Source organism: Lithobates pipiens, unplaced genomic scaffold, assembly GCF_037356315.1.
Source record: "Lithobates pipiens isolate NorthernLeopardFrog02 unplaced genomic scaffold, aLitPip1_a1.2 Scaffold_19, whole genome shotgun sequence".
NCBI lineage: Eukaryota > Metazoa > Chordata > Amphibia > Anura > Ranidae > Lithobates > Lithobates pipiens.
This window is the reverse complement of record NW_027507764.1, coordinates 101,570,785-101,595,211: the sequence shown is the minus strand read 5'-3', so window position 1 is coordinate 101,595,211 and position 24,427 is coordinate 101,570,785. Positions and strand designations below refer to the sequence as shown.

Sequence of the window (24,427 nt, the reverse complement as noted above, 5' to 3'; positions counted from 1 at the left end):
AAATGTTTACTTCATAGCAACTCTATTGCTAATTCAATCACTATTGATATTCAATTGGGAATTAGGAGCTGGCCAAACAGCAGAGCTGGCTTTATCATGTTGACATCTATGAAAAAAAAAGTGATTGCACCCTAACAGGAGGAAAGAGCAAACTCTTCAGCAGTTAACAGGTCCTTAATCAGAGCTGCTGCTTACCTTTCCTCTTGGATCTCCTCCTCCTCCTCTTGCACTTGAATTTGAGTTGGTTACTTGGACATCCAGATGTCCTGCTGCTCCCCAATACTGAAGCCATGGATGAAGAGGCAGCAGAGGGAAATGCTTTGTAGAATAGTCCCCCAAAATGAGCAGGATGTGAGCAGGCTGCTCTGTAGAAAGCTGTGTAGCTGCTGATTTATCCAGCTGGATGTTGTTGTGGCATGTAGTCACTTGCTACTATTAGCTGCGCTAAGTGTCTTTTTATCTTCTTTGCATGCTTGGTGCTCCTGGGATCAGCCTCTCTCCTCTCTTCTCCCCACTCTCCTCTCTTCTCCCCTCTCTCCTCTCTTCTCTCCCTGTCTCTAGCAGCCTAGATCCACTTTTTTGCACCTCTGCTAGTGCTTTGGCACTGACCACTTTGAAGGCAGTCATGCAGGGAGCCTGTCTATTTGCTCTAGCAAAGTCTAATTAGACCCAATCAGAACTGTCTCCTGGCTCTGACATCAGCAGCACCACCAGCAGCAGTCCCTCTGTATTCCCCCCCTGTCAGCTTTGCAAATTCAGCTCCCATTTGGGCTGACGGATAGGCTTAGGACCTGATGGGGAGGAAGAAGGAGATGCTGCGCTGGAGGGGCTGGGAACATACTGCCAGTGGATGGGGAAGGAGCCTGGGGGGCATCTGAAGAATGCAGCCTACAAAAGCAGCTCTCTGCCTCTCGCATTAAGCCACATGGGCAGAACATTAGGTTCGCAGACTCTGCTTCCCTGGGCATGGAGTTTTCTCTATTAGTCGGTTATTGCCTTCATTTGCAGGGAAGAGAGAAAACACGTTTCTTTGACATTAGAGATGTGTACCATTCATCCCTGGCTGGGAGCTAATATACTGGAGCTTTATTGTCCTAAAGCTAGAAGGAGAGGAAGAAATAATGCATGTTACCTTATAATTAGGAGAACATGAATAATGTTATGGGAAAATGGAATAACAGAAATGATGTGAATTAAAGTGAATGTAAATGATCACCTTGCAAAACCACCCATTCAGTTTAACCACTTCAGCTCCAGAAGGTTTACCAAGTCATTTTTTGCGATACAGCACTGCGTTACTTTAACAGACAATAGCGCAGTCCTGCGATGCTGTACCTAAAAAACAATTATGTCCTTTTTTTCCCCAAATAGAGCCAGTGGCGTCGGGGGGGGGGGAGGGGGGGATGGTGGCTGGAACCCGGAGTGGGTCTCCAAAAAACCCCCGGGTCTCGGGCGTGCACAATTCTATTATTAGCCCCGAGCGAGGCCAGCAAGTGGGGACCGATCTAACTCAGAGTGTGGCCGAGTAACATAGCAGGTCCTGCCTTCTGGAGCCCGCAGCACCTATGATGGACATCCCACTGGTCCAATGCGGTTACCATGGGACGTGCAATGTCCATCATAGGCACTGCAGGCTCCAGAAGGTGGGAATTACAATGCGTCTGCCGTGCTGTTGTGAGAAGATCCCCACTCGGCGCTCAGGCCGATGGGCGCCTTTCCTCTCCTCTTGTGTCCTGTCATCGTGGCTCTGACTGCCTGGAGTGCCTGCTGTCTACTCTACTGTGATGGGTGCGCTGCACACTACAGCTGAGCTGCAGGAGGAGGTTACGTCACCTGAAGTCTGGTCAGGTAGGTCAGTGCATGTCAGTGTGGGTCAGGTAGATCAGTGTGGGTCTGTGTATGTTAGGTAGGTCAGTGTCAGGTAGGCCAGTGTGTGTCAGGTAGGTCAGTGCGGGTCAGTGTATGTTGGGTTGGTCAGTGTGTGTTAGGTAGGTCAGTGTGCGTCAGGTAGGTCAGTGTGGGTCAGATAGGTCAGTGTGGGTCAGATAGGTCAGTGTGGGTCAGTGTGTGTCAGGTAGGTCAGTGTGTGTCAGTGTCAGGTAGGTCAATGTGTGTCAGGTAGGTCAGTGTATGTGAGGTAGGTTAGTGTGTGTCAGGTAGGTCAGTGTATGTCAGGCATGTCAGGTAAATTAGTGTAATGGTCAGTGTATGTCAGGAGGTTGGTCAGTGTATGTCAGGTAGGTGAGTGTAATGGTCAGTATATGTCAGGTAGGTGAGTGTAATGGTCAGTTAGGTCAGTACGCGTCAGGTCGGTAACCCCCCCCCCCCCACTGGGCTTGGACTTTGGGCTGATGCCCCTGTTTTTTTATTGCCATCTAGCAACACCTCTGAATAGCGCTCTCTTTTGGTGGTATTTGATCACCTCTGTGGTTTTTATTTTTTTCTGTTATAAAACATATCCAATAAAAAAAAATTTAAAAATCTAATTTCTTCATAAATTTAGGCCAATATGTATTTTGCTACATATTTTTGGTAAAAATTATTTTTTATAAATAAATAAACGTAGATTGGTTTGCACAAAAGTTATAGCATGTACAGAATAGGGGAAAGATTTATGGCATTTTCTTTTTACTGGTAATGGCGGTGATCAGCGATTTTTAGTGGGACTGTGGCTTTGCGGCAGACAGATCAGACACCCAGCTGACATTTTTGACACTTTTTTGGGAACCAGTGACATTATTGCAGTGATCAGTGCTAAACATATGCACTGACATTGTACTAATGACACTGGCAGGGAAGGTGTTAACATCAGGGGCAATCAATGGGGTTAAATGTGTTCTTTTAGTGTGTTTCTAACTGTGTGGGAGGAAGGGCTGAGACAACACACAGATCCATCTTCCTGCATAGCAGAAAGACAGATCTCTGTGTGATCCCCTGTCAGTACAGAGATCTGCCTTGTTTACTATGGCGGATCCCCGTTCTGTCACTGTGGGGAACGACTGCTGATTGGCCCCCCCGCTGGCCAATGGGCACGCATTATACATTACATTTTTTTTTTTTTTTTTTTTAGCAGAGAGCATCTAGAGAATAAAATGGTGATCATTGTAAATATTGTATGTCACACGGTATTTGCGCAGCAGTATTTCAAGCGCAATTTTTTGGGAAAAATACATATTCACAAATTTAAAAAAAAAACAGAAAACAGTGAAGTTAGCCCAATTTTTTTGTATAATGTGAAAGATGATGTTACGCTGAGTAAATAGAAAACTAACATGTCATGTTTTGAAATTAAGCACAGCCGTGGAATGGCGACAAACTACGATACTTGAAAATCTCCATAGGCGATCATTTACAAAATTTCTACAGGAGATCAAGTTAGAATTATTGCTCTCGCTCTGATGATCGTGGCAATACCACACATGTGTGATTTGAACATAGTTGAGATTAGGGATGAGCCGAATACCCCCGGTTCGGTTCGCACCAGAACTTTGGAACGGACCCCAAATTTGTACGAACGTTAGAACCCCATTGAAGTCTATGGGACTCGAACGTTCGAAATTAAAAGTGCTAATTTTAACTGCTAATATGCAAGATACTGTCCTAAAAAGGGTTTGGGGACCTGGCTCCTGCCCCAGGGGACATGGGTCAATGCAAAAAAAAGTTTTAAAAATGGCCGTTTTGGCGGGAGCACTGATTTTAATGACGATTAAAGTGAAAAAAAAGTGAAATATTCCTTTAAATATCGTGCCTGAGGGTGTCTATAGTATACCTGTGAAGTGCCACGTGTTTCCCGTGTTTAGAACAGTCCCTGCACAAAATGACATTTAACGGAAATAACGCCATTTAAAACTGCTTGCGGTTTTAATGTTATATCTGGTTCCTGCAATATGGTTGAAAATCATTCAGAAAAATGGCATGGGTAGCCCTCCCTGCCCATTACCAGCCCCTTTGGGTCTTGTATGGATTTTAAGGGGAACCCCGTACCCATATTAAAAAAAGGAAATACGTGTGGCCCCCAGGCCCTATATACTCAGAACAGCAGTATACAGGCGGTGCAAACAAGACAGGGACTGTGTAGATTTGTTGTGTTAAGTTGAATCTGTTTGTAATTTTCAACTGGTAAATTTTTAAAGTGTAGCTCCAGTCAAAAAAACTATTTTTAAGCTTTTTGGAAAACATAGGGAAGGGTTATCACCCCTGTATAATTTGTTTTGCCGTCCATCTTTTTTCATCTCACTTGCTGTTGTCTCCTTCCGTTTGCAAGTAGGAGATGTTTGTAAGTTGGATGTTTGAAAGTAGGGGCCTGCCCTATATGCTCTGCAGAAATAGCGGAACAAGGTGTTGGTTTTGCCACAACATTGTAAGCCCTCAAAGTGACGCTTGGTGGGCGCTGGAGCGCCCTGCTGTGAACGATTATATCAAGAATTGTAATTACATGCCATTGTTGAACAGTGGTAGAAAAATTGACCTTTGGTGGTTGTGGTGCTGGTGCCACAACACTATAAGTCCTCACAGTTACTCTGGGTGGGCACAGGAACGGGCCCTCCTGTGAAATATTATATCAAGAATTGTAATTACATGTCCCTGTTAAACAGGGGCTGAAAAATTGGGCTGCTGGCACTGGTGCTGGTGCCACGACACTGCAACCTCTCCCATATACTCTAGTTTTAGTGCTGGAATTAGCCCTGCTGCAAAGCATTGCATCAAAAATTGTAATTAAACGCCCCTGTTAAACAGGGGCAGCAAAATTGGGCCTTAGGCATTGGTGCAATGACACTGCAACCTCTGCCATATACTCGCTGGATGCAGGACAGGCCAGTTACTCAATTGCATACTGTACAAGCTCTGGCCAGTGATCCATCCTCAAGACCCAGTAAGCCAGAGGATTTTCGGTGGGAAAGGCGTACAAGTCTGACCTTGCCCCTAGGTATACCTGCACCATGTAAATCAGACGCTGGCGATGGTTGTTGGAACCGATCATACCTTGGGGCTGCGGATTAAAAAATTGTCTGAAAGCATCGGTCAGATGGCCACCTTCTCCACCGCTCCTTCTGACCGATGCCTCAGCAACATGTTGTCCAGGACCAAGAGTTTGTAACATCCCAGTCTCTGGGAACGCGTTGCACAGACCTTTGTGCCAGGCCTCCCAGAGATGTCTCATCCTCTGCTCCCTCTGCGACGGCAAGATAAGGTCCGCAACCTTACCCTTGTACCGTGGATCAAGGAGAGTGGCCAGCCAGTAATGGTCCCTCTCCTTGATCCGAAGAATACGAGGATCCTTCCGCAGGCTTTGCAGGATCAGGGAGGCCATGCAGCGTAGGTTAGCTGAGGCATTCGGTCCGGAGTCCTCTGGGTCACTAAGGACAACATGATCCGCAGCTACCTCCTCCCAGCCACGTACAAGTCCACGGGTTTCTTGGGACTGTAAATCATCCCTACAAGACTGCTGCTGCTGATGCTGAGTGCCAGCCTCCACCTCCATGCTGACACAATCATCCTCCTCCTCCACCTCCTCCTCATCCTCTTCCTGTGGGATGGGTGGCACAGCAGGAACACTGTCTGGATAAAGGGGGCCTTGAGAGGCAAGGAAGTCCTCCTCTTCCTGCCTCTGTTCTGCCTCAAGTGCCCTGTCCATTATTCCCCGCAGCGTATGTTCCAAGAGGTGGACAAGAGGTACAGTGTCACTGATGCATGCACTGTCACTGCTCACCATCCTTGTGGCCTCCTCAAACGGTGACAGGACAGTGCATGCATCCCTGATCATGCCCCACTGGCATGGTGAGAAAAAACGAGCTCCCCTGACCCTGTCCTGGTGCCGTAGTCGCACAGGTACTCATTGATGGCCCTCTGCTGCGTGTGCAGCCGCTGCAGCATGGCCAACGTTGAGTTCCACATGGTGGGCATGTCACATATAAGGCGGTTCTTGGGCAGGTTCAACTCCTTTTGGAGCTCAGCCAGCCGAGCACAGGCATTAAATGATCGGCTCAAATGCATACAGACTTTCCTGGCCTGCTTCAGGACATCCTGTAAGCCCGGGTACCTGCCCAAGAACCGCTGAACCACCAGGTTAAGGACATGAGCCAGACAGGGCACATGGGTCAGTTGTCCCTGTCAGAGAGCGGAGAGGAGGTTGGTGCCATTGTCGCAAACCACCATTCCTGGCTTAAGCTGGTGTGGCATCAACCACCTCTCGGTCTGCCCCTGCAGAGCTGACAAAACATCCGCCCCAGTGTGGCTCCTGTCCCCCAAACAAACCAGCGCAAGCACGGCATGGCATCGTTTTGCCTGCGTACTTGCGTAGCCTCTGGAATGCCTACGGAGCACCGCTGGTTCTGAGGACAGAGCACTGGAAGAGGCCATGGAGGAAGAAGAAGAGGAGGGGGTGGAGGAGAGAGGTGTGTCACAACCAATAGTAGCATTTTGGAGGCGTGGTGGCGGAACAACCTCCAACACTATTGCACCTTGTCCTGCATCCTTCCCAGCTGCCAGAAGAGTGACCCAATGGGCCGTGAAAGACAGGTAACGTCCCTGTCCATGCCTGCTGGACCATGAGTCAGCGGTAATATGCACCTTACCGCTGACCGCCCTGTCCAGCGAGGCAAGGACATTGCCTTCCACATGCCGGTAGAGAGCCGGAATTGCCTTCCATGAGAAAAAGTGGCGTTTGGGGACCTGCCACTGAGGAAGCGCACATTGTACAAACTCACGGAAGGGGGCCGAGTCTACCAACTGAAAAGGCAGCAGTTGAAGTGCTAGCAATTTAGCCAAGCTAGCATTCAACCGCTGGGCATGTGGGTGGCTGGGAGTGAACTTCTTTCGCCGGTCCAGCAGCTGGGGCAGGGACATTTGCCTGCTATAATCGGACGTGGGTGTACTGCTAGCAGAGTGCCCAGAAGCACTTGGTTGTGACACACCTAATTCTACACCTTCATTCCTCTCAGAGCAGGTTTTATAGAGGACTGAAGGTCTAGTGGGGCTGGAGATCCCAGCTGATGAGGAGCAAGCAGAGGTCCGCTTTGTTCTTTGGTGTGGGTCTTTGAGGTACGCTTGCCAACGAGCTGCATGGCAGGTCAACATATGTCTGGTCAAGCATGTGGTGCCCAAGCGGCTGATGTTTTGGCCACGCGAGATACGCTTGAGACATATGTTGCAAACAGCAGCGGTGCGATCTGATGCACTCGTCTCAAAAAAGGCCCACACCAAAGAACTTTTAGAATAACGCGCAGAGGCAGCGCCCTGCACAGGCGGAGCTCTGCGGTTTGATTCAGTCGGTGTGCTGCCCCTAAGCTGGCCCCCGGAGGGCATCCTGCCTCATTGGACATGTGCCTCCTCCTCCTCCTCTCTCCTACCAGGCACCCACGTGGAGTCAGTGCCCTCATCATCCCCTCCCTCTTCATCGCTGGAGCAAACCTGGTAGTATGCTGAAGCTTGTGGAACATGACTGCCAGATTGCTGTCCTTCTTGAACATCCCCTCTCTCTGCATTCACGCTACTGCCTTCCTCTAGCTGAGTATCATCATCAGAGCCTACAAAACACTGGGCATCCTCCTGGAGCATGTACCCAACACTGTGCTCAAAGAGTTCAGGAGACTCCTCAGGAGGACGTGGTGGGTCTAGGGAAGGAGTCACTGATGATGACATTGAGAGGAGGGAAGACGATGCGTTGGCGGCAGCTTTGCTAGTACCCTGAGCCTGGGTGAGAGAGGATGAGGAGGATGAAGAGGGCTTGGTCATCCACTCTACCAAGTCGTTGGCATGTTGCGGCTCAACATGTCCAGCTGCCGAAAAGAAGGACAAGCGTGTCCCATGGCCACGTGCTGATGATGACGATGCACCGTGTCCACGACCAGCACTGTTGTCTCTAGACACAGAGCCAGCTTGCCCTCTTTTATCGGCTCGCGCCTGTCTGCCTCTCCTTGCTGGCCTTCCAGACATGGTAATGGCCTGAAGGGAGTTGGGAAAACCAGCAATTGGGTAGTGTATATTGTGGTGGAGGCACACACAACATCCACTAACTCCTGCAGATGGCTCAATTAGAGAAGAGCTATGTAGGTGGATATAACGGTGTATACTGGGTTCAGAGCACGCACAATCTCCTACAACTGACTGCAAGCTCTATTTAAAACGAGCAAGATAGCTAGCTATATAGATGGATATAGCGGTGTATACTGGGTTCAGAGCACGCAGACAGCACGCACAATCTCCTACCACTGACTGCAAGCTCTATTTAAAACGAGCAAGATAGTTAGCTATATAGGTGGATATAGCGGTGTATACTGGGTTCAGAGTACGCAGACAGCACGCACAATCTCCTACCACTGACTGAAAGTTCTATTTAAAACGAGCAAGATAGCTAGCTATATAGATGAATATAGCGGTGTATACTGGGTTCAGAGCACGCAGACAGCACGCACAATCTCCTACCACTGACTGCAAGCTCTATTTAAAACGAGCAAGATAGTTAGCTATATAGGTGGATATAGCGGTGTATACTGGGTTCAGGGCACGCAGACAGCACGCACAATCTCCTACCACTGACTGCAAGCTCTATTTAAAACGAGCAAGATAGCTAGCTATATAGATGAATATAGCGGTGTATACTGGGTTCAGAGCACGCAGACAGCATGCACAATCTCCTACCACTGACTGCAAGCTCTATTTAAAACGAGCAAGATAGTTAGCTATATAGGTGGATATAGCGGTGTATACTGGGTTCAGAGCACGCAGACAGCATGCACAATCTCCTACCACTGACTGCAAGCTCTATTTAAAACGAGCAAGATAGTTAGCTATATAGGTGGATATAGCGGTGTATACTGGGTTCAGAGCACGCACACAGCACGCACAATCTCCTACCACTGACTGCAAGCTCTATTAAAAAAGAGAAATATAGCTAGCTATATATGTGAATATAGCGGTGTATACTGCGGTCAGGGCACGCAGACAACAACCACTACAGAAGAGCAAGAACGAAAAATCGGCCGATAATGATCGGTGTATACAGTGTTGAAGGTACACAGAACACCCACTAACTCCTACAGACGCCAACACACTACACAAGGCCGCCGCGCTGGCGGCCTTATATAGTGTGGGGCTTGTACTACACAGCCTGAGCTATGATTGGCCACAGGCATCCTGCCTGTGGCCAATCATGGCTCTCCTCGCTGCCGGTGCTGTGATTGGCCAAGCATGCGGGGTCACAGTGCATGCTTGGCCAATCATGAGCCAGCAATGCACTGCGATGACGCAGTGCATTGTGGGCCGTGAGCGCCACATGAATTTGGCGCGAACGCCCCATAACGTTCGTAATTCGCTGAACGGGCAAACAGCCGATGTTCGAGTCAAATGTATGTTCGACTCAAACACGAAGCTCATCCCTAGTTGAGATATGCAGGCGCGATTTACTTATGTGATCGCTTCTGCACGAGAGCACGAAGAGACGGGGCGCTTTAATTTTTTTATGTATTTATTTATTTATTATTTTTACACTGTCTCTTTAACCATTTGCCTACCACTGCTACCAGGCACTTACACCCCCTTCCTGCCCAAGTCATTTTTCAGCGCTGTCGCACTTTGAATGACAATTGCGTGTTTGTGCTACACTGTACTTAAACACATTTTTTTGTATTTTCTTCACACCCCTTCGTCATTTCTTACTGTGGGGTGGTTTGCAAGTAGTTAAAAAAAGTATTATTCTGATCATTTTTATTGCTGTTACAAAGAATGTAAACATCCCTTGTGGCAGTAATAGTCAGTGATATGTACTCTTTATGGAGGGATCTGGTGTCTATAAGACCCCAAATTCCTCCTTCGCAGTTAAAAGTATTAAAAAAAAAAAAAAAAAATCATCATTTCGGAATACTATGTTTTTTTTTTTTAAATCTGCGCCATTGACAGTCAAGTAAACCGGAAGTGATGTCATGACATTTCTTCTGGGTTACTAGATCTGAGACCCAATCAAAGCCGATTCTGGCTTCATTTGGGGTCTTTGTCTAGCCAGCAAATGTGCCAGCTGGTGGCTCGGGCCTCCCGGAGGGACAGAAGGCATCAGGAGGAGGGAGGGAGGCTTTTAGCCGCACCAATTGTTATCACTAAAAAGCCAATCATTGGCTCCAAAAAATGGTACCGGGGTGATGCGTGTAGCTGCAGGCATTATCCCGGGATAATCCCTTCAACCTGAGAATGCATATTTGCATACGGTCAGCCTGAAGGGATTAATATCCATTTAAAAATGTGCCCCCCCCCCCCCGCCTTCTGGTCATGCAATCCCCATGTTAGCCAGCGCCAGCTGCATGGGTGAGGAGAAAGCACTCCAACAACAATGGTAAAGTCTTGAGTGGTGATATTACACATATTCTTAAGATGCCAATCCATTGTCGGCATTCCCTTTTCTCCCCTGCAGCCACCAATGGCTGTCACAGGGGAGCCAGATCACATGACTGGACAAGAGCGGTCTAAAAACAATGTGTATATACATCTTTATTAGGCAGGTTAGTCAGCTTGGGTTTTAGAAGGGTGGAGGGACATTTTAAAAGTAGAACTATAGGCAAAAGTTTTCTTCATTTTTGGATAGAGTAAGCTAGGGTTATAACCCCTGTAAGGTTTATTTTTGCCATCTTTGTACAATTGGGCAGAGTTACCTTGACTTCCTGTCTCATAGCCAAAATAGAAAGTTAAAGGAAATTGCTGAAAATTAAGGGAATATCTAGGGGACCCCAGACCACCAGAATTAGTGTCCCCATTGGAAGGATTCCTCTGTATTAAAATGTGCGGTTCCTTTTACTTTCCCTTTTAACCTCCCTGGCGGTACGATTATTTCGGATTTTAGGTGCTAAAAGCGGTACCATTATTTTGCATGAAAATTTGGCGTTTTATATTGTAGTCCTGTAATTCTAAGGCCGCGTACACACGGGCGGACTGTCTGACGGAATTGGTCCGCTGAAACGTGTTTCAGCGGACAATCCACTCGTGTGTGGGCTTCAGCGGACTTTTTCAGCGGACAGTCTGGCGGACTAAGTCTTTCGGAATTTCCGTAATATTGTCCGTCCAAACTTGGTTTCAGTGGACAGTCCGCTCGTGAGTAGGCTAGTTCGACGGACTAAGTATGGCGCATGCTCAGAAAGGATTTACACGGCCGAAGGTTGCATTGCAGTGTATTGGACATCGAATTTCTAGTCCCGTCGTACGTGCCGTACACGTCATCGCGCAAGCTTTTAGCGGACTGTCTGTTCGTCGTGTGTGGTCAAGTCCGTTCATTCAAAAGTAGGACGGACTGTCTGTCGGATTGTCTGACGGACTTAGTTGGACGGATAGTCCGCCCGTGTGTACGCGGCCTTAGGAATAACTCTCTTAAATCTGTCCAAACCAGAGTCTAGCAGACATCCCGGGTATGATAAAGTTTGAAAAATGAAATCATAAATTATAATATAATAAAAAACTATAAATAATTGTACCAAATAATAATATAACAATAATAAAAATTATTCAATAATGTAATCAAATCAAAAACACTGAAATTTGCTCAGTTGCAGAATTGTCACTGTCATTACTTTTCAGTATTTGATGACGGATCTCCCCACAAATCGCTATCGCTCAATTCTGCGAGTGATTCCAATTTATCATCGCTGTTTTTTAGCTGGTCTAAACCCATTTTTGATGTAAAGTTACAGTTTGGTTGCTATGGACAATCTCCAGTTTCCAGGCAGAAAGAACAGTTTTTATTATATAAAACTGCATGCAGGGCACTGGGCAGACCACTAGGGACAAAGGGGAGGTGAACTATTTACATACAGCAATGTAATCTGTAAGATTACATTACACTGTATGTATACTGTGTGTTTCACTTTTTCACTCGCGCCGATCTTCGTCCCCGTGCGTCGCAACGCTCGCAGGGAACGGAGATCGGGTCCGTGATAGATCGAGCGAGACACGGCTCGCTCGTACAGCAGGGAGACAACGCTGGATCCGAGGGAGAAGGTAAGTAAACCTCCTCCTGGATCCAGCGATGCAGTCCCGAGTCTGGCTCGGGGATACCGCTTTTGGTATAAAAATTCCACCCGAGCCAGACTCGGGAATACCATCAGGGGGGTTAAGGATAATGGTAAACAGGACAAATATCAAGGGTGAATCTCCCTAATGGGGGCACAGACAGCAATAAAAACTGACAGGTGTTCTAATCCTCCTCCACTATTCACATCAGATGCCCTGGAATGCACTGATTAAAGCATTCCACCGCATATGTATTGTGAAAACAATGGGGGGAGATTTACTAAAACTGGTGCGCACAGAATCTGGTACAGCTGTGCATAGTAACCAGTCAGCTTCTATCTCCAGCTTTTACAATTAAGCTTTGCCAATAAAACCTAGATGCTGATTGGTTACTATGCACAGCTGCACCAGATTCTGTGTGCACCACTTTTAGTAAATCTTCGTCAATGTATTTCATTAGGAGCAGTCCACACTAGTGTGTTGCTCTGATGTGAGCTGTCCTGTGCAGAAACTAAAAAGTAGAACATGCCCTACTTGTGTTCAGCATGACATGTGTGTAAATACATGTAAAGGCACCACAATGAGCATAACTGCAAGATAGGGTTGCCCCCTGTCCAGGATTCACCTGGACAGTCTGGGTTTTGTAATATGATACATGTGTGGAAATGGAAAGATGGGGGGGGATACATTGAAATGGATCTTTTAAGGAACAAGGTATAGCTAAAGACATAATTAATTTACTATCACTAATCATAAAACATTTTCCATATGACATTATATAATATACTGTACATATTAAAACATCAAAATGTGGTGAAACAACATATGTTATTAAAGAAGGTTTATTCCTTTCAGCCCGACTCATTTCATGGACTTGAACCACTTCTTCAGGAGCCGTCACAAATTGTTTATTCAAATAATAGTCTAAACAAAAACAACCAAAGTCATTATTCAACATTCTTCATCAATTTAAAGTGTTAGGGTGATACCCCTGGACACACAGAAAATGGAGGGAGAGGAAAAAAGGCCCATAGGGTAGAACCAACTGAGGGCCCACAGGGAACAATGCTTTCCCCATATAAGCATACAGTCACATCTCCAGCTCACTGATCCCAGTTGTGTTCCCAGTCACAAGCTCTCTATGTGTGAAAGACATCTAGATATTCTTGGTAGGAGGAGGTTTTGGTTGTTCAAACAAGGTATGTGACCCCAGAATCTAGGTATGTGACCCCAGAATCTAGGTATGTGACCCCAGAATCTAGGTGTGGTCAGAAATGTATGGCTCTGCTTTAATGGAGAGACTCATTTTGATTTTTGCCAATATATGGGAAACACGTCGGTCTGAAAGGAGTGAACCATCTTTAATAACATACGTTGTTTCATCACATTTTGATGTTTTAATACATATGTATATTATATGATGTCATATGAACTAATATGGAAAATATGTTTTATGATCAGTGAAGTGATAGTAAATAAATGCTATTTTTAGATATATGGTTTGCCTCAAAAGTTCAATTTCAGTGTATTTTCCTCCTATTTTCCTTTCCCCCATTTTTATAATAATAATCCTTGGATATGCATGTAAATGCGCTCAACGCATTGCAATGTGAATGGACCCTAAAAGCTAAAATAATAAAACCAGCTTTGCTGTAATATTCACCTTCAATCCAGAGATTTAGCATCTGTACTTTTTTCCTCCACTAGATGTCCTCAGTCTAAGCCCCTGTACACATGGTCGGAAATTCTGCCAACCAAATCCGTCGGATTTTGTCCGTCGGATTTAGTCCGACTGATTGTGCCCGAAACTGTTGCATACACACGGTCGGACAAAGTTGGCGAAAAATCCGATCTTTCAGAACGTGATGACGTAATTTCGTTACGATGGCACTATATTCAGGCTAGTAGCCAATAGCTTTGATGTAGGAATTTGATCTGAGCATGCGTGGTACTTGGTCCGATCAAAATTCTCTACACATGATCGGAGTATGTCCGATCGGCCCAGTTGGTCGGGAAATATTTCCAACATGTTGGAAAATTAGGTCCGACGGATATTCGGACAGAATCAGTCCGATGCATACCACACACAGTCGGATTATCCGACGACACGATCCGATAGGACACATTCCGACAGATTCTCCGACCGTGTGTACAAGGGCTAAGGGTCAGCATCATTTAACCAACTTCCTCTGAGCCCAGCTGGTCCTTAACCCAGAAGCCTGCTATTGGACAGTGAAATGAGAAGCACAACAGTGATGGGCTCATTTCTTTATCACTCTGCTCTCTCCTCCTATCAGCACATGGTGGCTCATTGTGCTTCTATTTCCTTTTACACTCCAGCTCTGTTGTACAGGGACTGCAGGATACTGATGCCTTGTCAAATTCAGATACTAACACTACTTGCCTTTAACCACTTCCATACCGGGCCTATTCTGGCACTTCTCTCCTTCATGTAAAAATCATAATTTTTTTGCTAGAAAATTATTCAGAACCCCCAAACATTATATATGTTTTTTTTTAGCAGACACCCTAGGGAATAAAATGGTGGTCATTGCAAATTTTATCTCGCATGGTATTTGCGCAATCATTTTTCAAACGTCTTTTTTTGGGGAAAAAAACAACAGTTTCATGAATTATAAAATAACAAAACAGTAAAGTTCGCCCAATTTTTTGGCATAATGTGAAACATGATGTTACACCGAGTAAATAGTCACCTAACATGTCACGCTTTAAAATTGCACACACTCATGGAATGGCGCCAAACTTCAGTACTTAAAAATCTCTATAGGCAACGCTTTACATTTTTTTCATTTTACAAGTTTAGAGTAACAGAGGAGGTCTAGTGTTAGAATGAGTATACTAAGCAGAGTAAAATAAACATTCCCTAGTAAATTATTTGATACAATTCTTACCCCCAGTACTTACAGTTTACAATTTCCAATGCCTCCTGCTTCCTTGGTGCTGCTTCCCTGAACAAGCAGTGCACACGGTGTTGGATGACTTCACTGCCCAAAGGTCATCATAAGAGGCCCTGCATTGTATGTGAAGAGTGTGAAAGCCTGCTCACATCCCAGGAGCTCACATCCCATTGAGCTATTTTCCTTCACTTCCTGTCTGTCAGACTCAACAGAAAGTCAGAGGATATATTTCCAATGTAAGGGAAATCCCCCTTGACATAGTTATTAGGAAACGTCTCCCCATTGGGAAATTGTCCCCTATTCATGTTTTTTGTGGCAACTCAAAATTTTTACTTACCTTCATACCAAAAGGACATTGGTGATCAGGATAGTTACAACAGTTACGATAAATCTCCCCCAAAGGGGACACAGACATTGAAGAAGACCTAACCCCTCACCACTCTATCCAAATCTAGCCTAAAAAAAAGATAGATATGGTAGTTTTGAATTTGCTTATATGTTAACAAGTTACTGAAAATAGAATCGTTCTTTGCAATCTTTTTTAAATGCAGGTTTCATGATTAAAACCTTATGATCCTGCCCTGAAGGTCCTCACAAAGACCTTCCAATTTAGGTTGATAACTGTCTCCAAGTGGTGCTCCTGCATTTTAACCACTTGCTTACTGGACACTTAAACCTCCCTCCTGCCCAGACCGATTTTCACCTTTCGGCGCTGACACACTTTGAATGACAATTGCGCAGTCATATAACACTGTACCCAAATGACATTTTTTTCCCAGAAATAGAGCTTTCCTTTGGTGGCATTTAATTACAGCTGGGAGTTTTATTTTTTGCTAAACAAACAAAAAAAAAATGCAAAAAAAAATCATGTTTTATAGTTTGTTATAAAATTTTGCAAACAGGTAATTTTTCTCCTTCATTGATATGCGCTGATGAGGCGGCACTGGTGGGCACTGATAGGCTGCACTGGTGGGCACTGATAGGCTTCACTGATGGGCACTGATAGGCACAGTTAAGGCGGCACTGATAGGCACAGATAAGTTGGCACTGATGGGGACAGGTAAGGCAGTACTGATGGGCATAGATAAGGTGGCACTGATGGGCAAAGATGGGCACAGATAAGATGTCACTGATGGGTGGCACGGATGGGTGGCACTGATGGGCACTGATAGGTACCACTGATAGATGGGACTGATGGACACTGATGGGCACTGGTAGATTACACTGATGGGCACTGATATGTGGCACTGAGGTGCAGCACTGTTGTTGAGGCAGATTGTAGGCAATGATAGGTGGCACTATGGGCACTGCAAGGCGGCACTGTTACCGACTTACTTATTCTTACCAACACTGTTGTCATCACATGATCAGCTGTCATTGGCTGACACCTGATCACGTGGTAAGGGGTCGGGATTGACCCCTTACTCCGATCTGTGATCTAGCGAGTCTCATAGACTCGCTAATCACAGAGTGTGCCGCACGCGCCACACATGCCCCTCAGGGGGGGCGCAGGCCGCTCGTGCAGGGGAAGACATCAATAGACTTAGTCCCGGCAAAGCAGGTCCGCGCTGTGCTGTCATTCGGCTATAGTGCGGACCTCTAGTGGTTAAGGACCGATGAATCAGCCCAAGTTCAGTTTTCAGGATCTTCGTTAAGCCCTATGTGAAATTTGCAAAATCTGAATTTAGCAGCTAATCCCACTGAAGTCTATGGGAGGGAGGAGGGGTGGGATGCGTTAAGACCAATTTTGAGGCTGGACTTGAGGAGAAAGGCATTACCATATGTCCCCTATAAAAAAAAAAAATGACACTGGCAAGAGGATACTTTTAATTTTAAGGGTGACATGGAAGTACACAATTTCTTTAAATTACATGCTTGAGAGATACCTTAAAGCTGTATGTGGAGTTATGGAACAGTACGATTTTCACAGGAAAGTGCCATCACATAATTTGGATGTGTAATTGATTTTTTACTTTAACATTTAGCTTGGCTTAAGCACAGCAGCAGGACCACAATCTGAATCATTTCAACTTGAAAAAAGTATTTTTTAGGTAGTTTTGGTTGCAACGCCTGATTTTTTTTTATCAAACCATAATGGACTTAAATTGTCAAGTAGAAAAAGCAGCCACAGCAGATCTAAAAATTATTGGAGAGTTCACTCTTAAAAAAATAAAGCCAAACCTTTCAACTTCCCTACAATGCAGCTCATTAAAAGAGAAGAATGGGATTTTCTTAAAAATCATACTTACCTAGGTGGATGCTGCTTCTGTCCCCTGCCCACTCTAAGGCTGGAAACTGAGTGATCAAACACAGCTGATCGCTTGGTTTTCAGAGCTCCCTGAGCAGGTCACCAGCTCTCTGCTCTGCCCCCTTGCACTTACTGGTGCAGTGGGCTATGAAGGAGGCATGAGCGGCCGGCTGAGAGGCTGAGCCGGATGCCAGTCCAGGCATGTGGGCGGATCACAAACATTTGGTTGTAACCTTTCCCAAGCCTGGACCGGCTCTTTGACGTCAGCCCACAACGGTCTTCAGCCCACTGTCTGCAGAAAAAGGGTCACAGAAGTGTAAAACGATCTGCACTCCTGCGATCCACAGGAAAAGTACAGCCAAATGAGCTTCTCCTTTAAGCACAGCTTGGGCTTTTGAGCATCATTTTTTAGCTTAGTTGCTCTCCTGGCTGTAGCAGCCAGCAAATGACAGCTCTGAAACCATAAATAATGAAATCATCATCACTTTCAGATTTATTAGTCACAGAGGAGATTAGGGAAAAGATGTTCCTCCATTTCCTCAGTGTTTAGGTATCCTATGCATTTACCATGAACCAAGAGTTCCTGGAGGTGGAGGAAAGGCATCAGCCTTTCTCACTTCAGTAAAAGTGATCAGTGGCTATAGAGCTGCCCAAATCACTTTTATTGAACAGCCAATCAGCTGTAGAAAATGACAAAAACCTAATGGCTGCAGCTTGTTGTAAACACTTGCTGACAGGATGAATATATATACGTACAACATTCGGCAAGTGGGTAAAAGGATTTTTATGGTGTACAGATATGTATACACACTCAGGGCATGTAAGGGAACATAAAACAGCACTGCAATTCAAAGAACTTAACCATAGCTTGTTAAAGTAAATTGAAATCCAACATCTAAAACCTCATATAGGATTTAACATGATAATATCACTTGGGAATCATATTTTTATTTTATTTTGTAGCTTTTAAGGTTGAGCCAGCGGTTTGAGTAGAGCGTATGTTCGACTCAAACATCGGGTTTTCATTTGTTCTAAAAGGAATGGAACATATGGGGCATTCGAGGGAAATTCAAGTGGGTCGGAGCACCCCATAATGCACTGTGAGATCGCTGTATGATGCTGTATGATGATTGGCCAAAGCATGCACCTGACCTGCATAGTTTGGCCAATCACAGCACGCTCTGCTGAGAGAGTCATAATTAATAAGGCTGGGGGCCTTTGGTCAATCATATCTCAGGGGGGACGGACAAAGTCCACGGCCCACACTATATAAGGCTGCGGCCGTGTGTAGTGTTGTTGGTGTGAACAGAGAGATAGCTTGAGTGAGATTAAGCAGGCAGGTTATTCAGTTAGTGGCAGTGTATTTTATATATATATATATATATATATATATATATATATATATATATATATATATACACAGTAGCTCACAAAAGTGAGTTCACCCCTCACATTTTTGTAAATATATTATTATATCTTTTCATGTGGCAACACTGAAGAAATGACACTTTGCTACAATAGTGAGTGTACAGCTTGTATAAGACTGTAAATTTGCTGTCCCCTCAAAATAACTCAACACACAGCCATTAATGTCTAAACCGCCATCATCAAAAGTGAGTGCACCCCTAGGTGAAAATGTTCAAAACTGGCCCAAAGTGTCAATATTTTGTGTGGCCACAGTTATTTTCCAGCACTGCCTTAACAATCTTGGGCATCAGGTTCACCAGAGCTTTACAGGTTGCCACTGGAGTCCTCTTACACTCCTCCATGATGACATCATGGAGCTCGTGGATGTTAGATATTTTATATATTATCCGACGATACATTACAGCCGTGAGCAGTTTTCGATTATTTTTTTTTCCTTTAGTGTAATTTGCTGTGGTACTGTTATAAACATGGAAAAGATGCACTACTTTACAGGCAGACTAAAGAGACCCCCCCCCCAAATTTAAAGGAATATTTAATTTTTATTGTTTCACTTTAAGCATTATTAAAATTACCGCTCCCGAAAAAAATGGCTGTTTTCAAAACTTTTTTTTGCATTGATACATGTCTCCTGCGGCAGAACCCGGGTCCCCAAACACTTTTTATGGCAATAACTCGCATATAAACCTTTAAAATTAGCACTTTTGACTTTTCATGTTTGCGTCCCATAGACTTTAACAGTGTTTGCATGTTCATACAAATTTTTTGCCTGTTCACGTTTTGCTGCAAACCGAGTGGGGGGGGGGGGTTTCAGCTCATGCCTACTAGCTTTCATGAAAATGACAGCGGGTGATGCTGATATAAAACTCCTTGTTTAGACACTTTATATTATAGAGTGACAATTCTCTATCTCCCACAATCTCCTAACAATCTAATGTCCTGCGAGCCACCTCTATACTAAAAGCCCAAATCGGATCTCTCAAATGACACACTTATTTAGAATCAGCAGCTAGCGTTGCACACGTCCCACAATTTCCCACCTGAAAATCACCCTGTCACAGGATCTCCCAAAGGAAACTATAATCTGCTGTGCTGATGTATATTACCCAGACATATTCCTGGGTTGTTATGGTTTAAATAATGACCAGAAGAAATACTTGCATCTAGCAACAATTGGGAAATATGCCCTGTTAAAAAACACATGTAGCCTGTTATCACTGTAATTTATGTGGACAAGGACAAACGGTAAAAAAACTGTAAAGACTTGCAATAGGATATAATAAAGGATAAAAAGAAGGTGACCCTCAGCAATTCAAAATGCACAGCATTTTTCTACCTACTGTACATGACATTTAGTAAGGATTTACAGTATATCTACTTTAACTGCTTAAGGACCGCCCCATGTGTATATACTGCGGCAGTGCGGCCCTTAAGTACAAAATAACGTACCTGTACATGATTCCTCTCCTCGGCTCTGCAGAAGCCAATCAGGGGGTCCGGCGGCCAGTTTAGAAACTGCAGTAGTGAGATTTAGCACTCTCCAGCTTTAGTAAATAAAGCCCATTGCACCAATGTACTCTGACCTTTTGTCAATATCAGAAAGTCAAATCCCTCTGTTGCTCTGCGGATGTCCCTATTGTTGTTCTGAGGATGACGAACATGCAGATGAGCTTCCTTGAGACAGTTTGTGCAGAAATTCTTTGGTTATGCAAACCGATTGTTGCAGCCGCTGTCTGGGTGGGTGGTCTCAGACGATCTTGGAGGTGAAGATGCTGGGTGTGGAGGTCCTGGGATGGGGTGGTTACACGTGGTCTGCGGTTGTGAGCCTGGTTGGATGTACTGCCAAATTCACTGAAACGCCTTTGCAGATGGCTTATGGTAGAGAAATGAACATTCGGTTCAACAGCTCTTTTGGACATTCCTGCAGTCAGCATGCCAATCACACACTCCCTTAAAACTTGTGACATCTGTGGAATTGTGCTGTGTGATAAAACTAAACATTTTACTGTGGTCAGCCTAAGGCACCTGTGTAATAATCATGCTGTCTAATCAGCATCTGGATATGCCACACCCGTGAGGTGGATGGATTATTATGGAAAAGGAGAAGTGCTCACTAACACGAACTAATTTAGACCGATTTGTGAACAATATTTTGGAGAAATAGGCCTTTTGTGTACATAGCAAAAGTCATAGATCTTTGAGTTCAGCTTATGATAAATAGGGGCAAACATAAAAGTGTTGCGTTTATAATTTAGCTCAATATATATATATATATATATATATATATATATATATATATATATATATATATATATATATATATATATATATCAAGTGAAATCCCAATTTATGGGTGCTCACAGTCATGGGTACACACGAAATATCAAATGTCCTTTTAGGTGGAAGTCCCTCTTCCAGGGCCCACTGCCCCACAGCTTCTGTTGATAACAGTGACATGGTCTTCCCTTAAATTCCTGATCCAAGATATTTATCTCAGCAGTGCCTCCAAATGTAGCACTATTTTTCACTCTCTCTGCTGCTACTAAGGTATGATGGCGCCACCTGTATAGTATTTAGGAGCAGAGTCTTCTTAATCAGTGTGATCAGGACAGGATCTTTAACAAGCACAGTGCCTCCACTCAATTGGGGCTTGTGAATAGCAAGTGAAATCCCAATTGAGAAATATATCTTCACATAGACAGTAATCCACACAGCATTGTATTTGAAAGTCCATGTACCGAAGAAATAACATTCACTGAACAATCCAACATAAAGTATTTTCCAAACAGGAACATGAAATCATTAACAGTCTCTATGTATGTCTCAGTAAGGTGAATCTGCAGCACTTACACATTCTGTGTTCTCTTAGCAGGAATTCACTCTTCTCTCTCCACATCTCTCTCTCTCCACCCACTTACCCACAAAACTCCTTGCCATCATCTGCTCTTCTTGATGACCTCATCCTTGGTGAGAGAGAGAGAGCATAGCCGCCATATTGGAAAAGGGCAAACAAACACTGCATTACAAGAGTATACACTTGGTAAATGGGCAAAGAAATGGTCACATCACTACATATATAACTTTGTCTCTGGTTTACAAATGTGGATGTTTGTCTCTATTAAGGCTGGACAATAAAACATGACTAGGCCACGGTTTTTGATCATATACTAAATTATCCCGAACCATCCTGTATAGGAATTAGTCACATGAACAAAGCTAAAGTAGTCTAGGCTACTAATGCTTAGACAGAGCAAGGCAATTAGTGGCTTTTCCTGAACATTGATTCCCTGAAAAGCTGAAATAATGTGACCAACTGTCAGCATTTGTTCATGTGATCAGCATTTGGTGCAGGAAAGGCCAATATTAGGGCTTATGCAGCCAAGCCTTGTTGATGAACACTGACTTTTGCATTCAAATGCAGCTCTACTCAAACATACAGTAAAAGCAAAAAGCAATCAAGGGAGGTATTCTGTAGTCCTACTCCTAACAAACGTCCTAGGGTGGACGCGCTGCTCCTCCATGGATGCAGTACATCAAGTGAGCATTGTCACCCTAGGACAGCAATTATATTACTGACAGGATCACCAGGTAAAAATAAAGGGGGAAAAGCCTGAAAAAAAAAAAGAATGCAGCCACCACATCAAGGGACTGTACTTCAGTACATGAAATGTTTGTTTTTAGAATTGGATACATTTTAAGGGACTATATTTATAAAGAAATGTTGCGACCAAACATTTACTGCATTTGAATCTTTCTGGTGCATGTGTTTTACACAACAATGAAAGATTCACTACCAGTGAATAATATGCCTCTAGGGTGATGATATACTAAAACTGGAGAGTGCAAAATATGGTGCAGATCTGCATGGAAACCAATTAGCTTCCAGTTCTTTTTTTTTTTTGTTAAAGCTTATTTGAATAAGCTGAAGTTAGAAGCTGATTGGCTACCATGCACAGCTGCACTAGATTTTGTACCCTCCATTCTTAGTAAATCAACCCCTATGGCTGCATTCACACTTCAGCGTTTTGAATTGCGGGCAGAATTGCGGCGATTCTGTCCATGATTTGACAGTGCCAATGTGTAAATGACAAATTGCGGGACTCACCTTTGAGATGGCATTCATTTGAATGACCCCTAAAATTGGGGTGCAAGTTTGCCGTGATTGTCGCACGATAAATAATGCCGCAATCGCGGCATCTCACATCACATGAAGCATGTCGCCCAAAAGTAGCTCCTGAACTTTTTTTGGTGACAAGCTTTATGCAATGCAGGTTGCCATGATTGCAGAATGATGTATCGTGCAACCACTGCTGGAATTACCAGGGTCGCAACAGTCGCACTTGCGACAGGGCCCTGGCATTCCACCACTGTCTGGGAGGCCCCAGCGGGGTTGCTAGTCGCACGGCCCTGAGCTGGGAGCATGTCTCTCATGGAACAGCACAGAGCCGGCATTGACAGTTCTATCTCCCCCTCAGTCCGTCCTCTCTTGCACAGGATGAGAGAGGACACAGCCGCTCTGTTCTGTCTTCTTCCCCCTCCCCACTCCAGTTTGTGCTCCATGGGTAGTCAATTGTGAAGCTAACAAGCTCACACTGCCCACCTAGCACAAACAGGAGGGGGGGAGGGAGAAGACAGAACAGATCGCCTTTGTCATCTCTCATCCTGTGCTGTCAATGTTGGCCCTGTGCTGTTCCATGAGAGACACGCTCTCCGCTCAGAGCCATACTAAGGCAGACGGCACTGATAGGAGGCTTTGATGGGCACTGATAGGAGGCATTGATGGGCACTCATAGGACGCACTAATGGGAACTGATAGGAGGCATTGATGGGCACTGATAGGAGGCACTAATAGGCATTGATATGCTGCACTGATGATCACTGATAGGAGGCATTGATGGGCACTCATAGGCACTAATGGACATTGATATGAGACACTAATGGGCACTGATATTCTGCACTGATGAGCACTGATAGGAGCCATTGATGGGCACTGATAGGAGGCACTAATGGGCACTGATAGGAGGCACTAATGGGCACTGATATGCTGCATTATTGAGCACTGTTAGAAGGCATTGATGGGCATGGATAGGGGGCACTAATGGGCTCAGGTAGGAGACACTAATGGTCACTGATAGAAGGCATTGATGGGCATTGATAGGAGACACTAATGGGCACTGAAAGGAGGCACTAATGGGATCTGATAGGATACATTGATGGGCATGGATAGGAGGCACTAATGGGCACTGATATGCTGCACTGATGAGCACTGATAGGAAGCCTTGCTGGGCACTGATAGGAGACACTAATGGGCACTTATATGCTGCACTGATGAGCATTGATAGGAGGCATTGGTGAGCACAGATAGGAGACACTAATGGGTACTGATAAGAGGCACTAATGGACAGTGATAGGAGGCATTGATGGGCACTGATAGGAGGCATTGATAGGTACTGAAAGGAAGCATTGATGGGCACTGATAGGAGGCACTAATTGGCACTGATAGGAGGCCTTGATGGGCACTGATAGGAGGCATTGATGGGTACTGATAGGAGGCACTAATGGGCCATGAAAGAAGGCATCCATAGGCACTGATAGAAAGCATTGATAAGTACTGATAGAAGGCACTAATGGGCACTGATAGAAGGCATTGATAGGCACTGATAGGCTGTACTGATCAGCACTGGTAGGAGGTATTGATGAGCACTGATAGGCAGCATTGATGGGCACTAATAGGTGGCATTGATGAGCACTAATAGGTGGCATTGATGAGCACTGATAGGTGGCACAGACGATTGGGGCATTGATTATCAGTGTAAACACTTTTCTGACATTCTTGACGGTTAATCAT

At 44.8% G+C, this 24,427-nt stretch overlaps 1 protein-coding gene across 1 annotated transcript in view; it reads right to left on the bottom strand.

The window, feature by feature from the left end:
* Positions 1 to 825, bottom strand: part of ADARB2 (adenosine deaminase RNA specific B2 (inactive)) — an 805,999-nt gene extending 805,174 nt beyond the window's left edge. Inside the window, exon 1 of the mRNA XM_077491116.1 lies at positions 196 to 825. Coding sequence (XP_077347242.1) covers positions 196 to 292 — 97 coding nt within the window. The 5' untranslated portion in view covers positions 293 to 825. The remainder of the gene's footprint in view (positions 1 to 195) is intronic.
* Between the last annotated feature and the right edge of the window lie 23,602 nt (positions 826 to 24,427).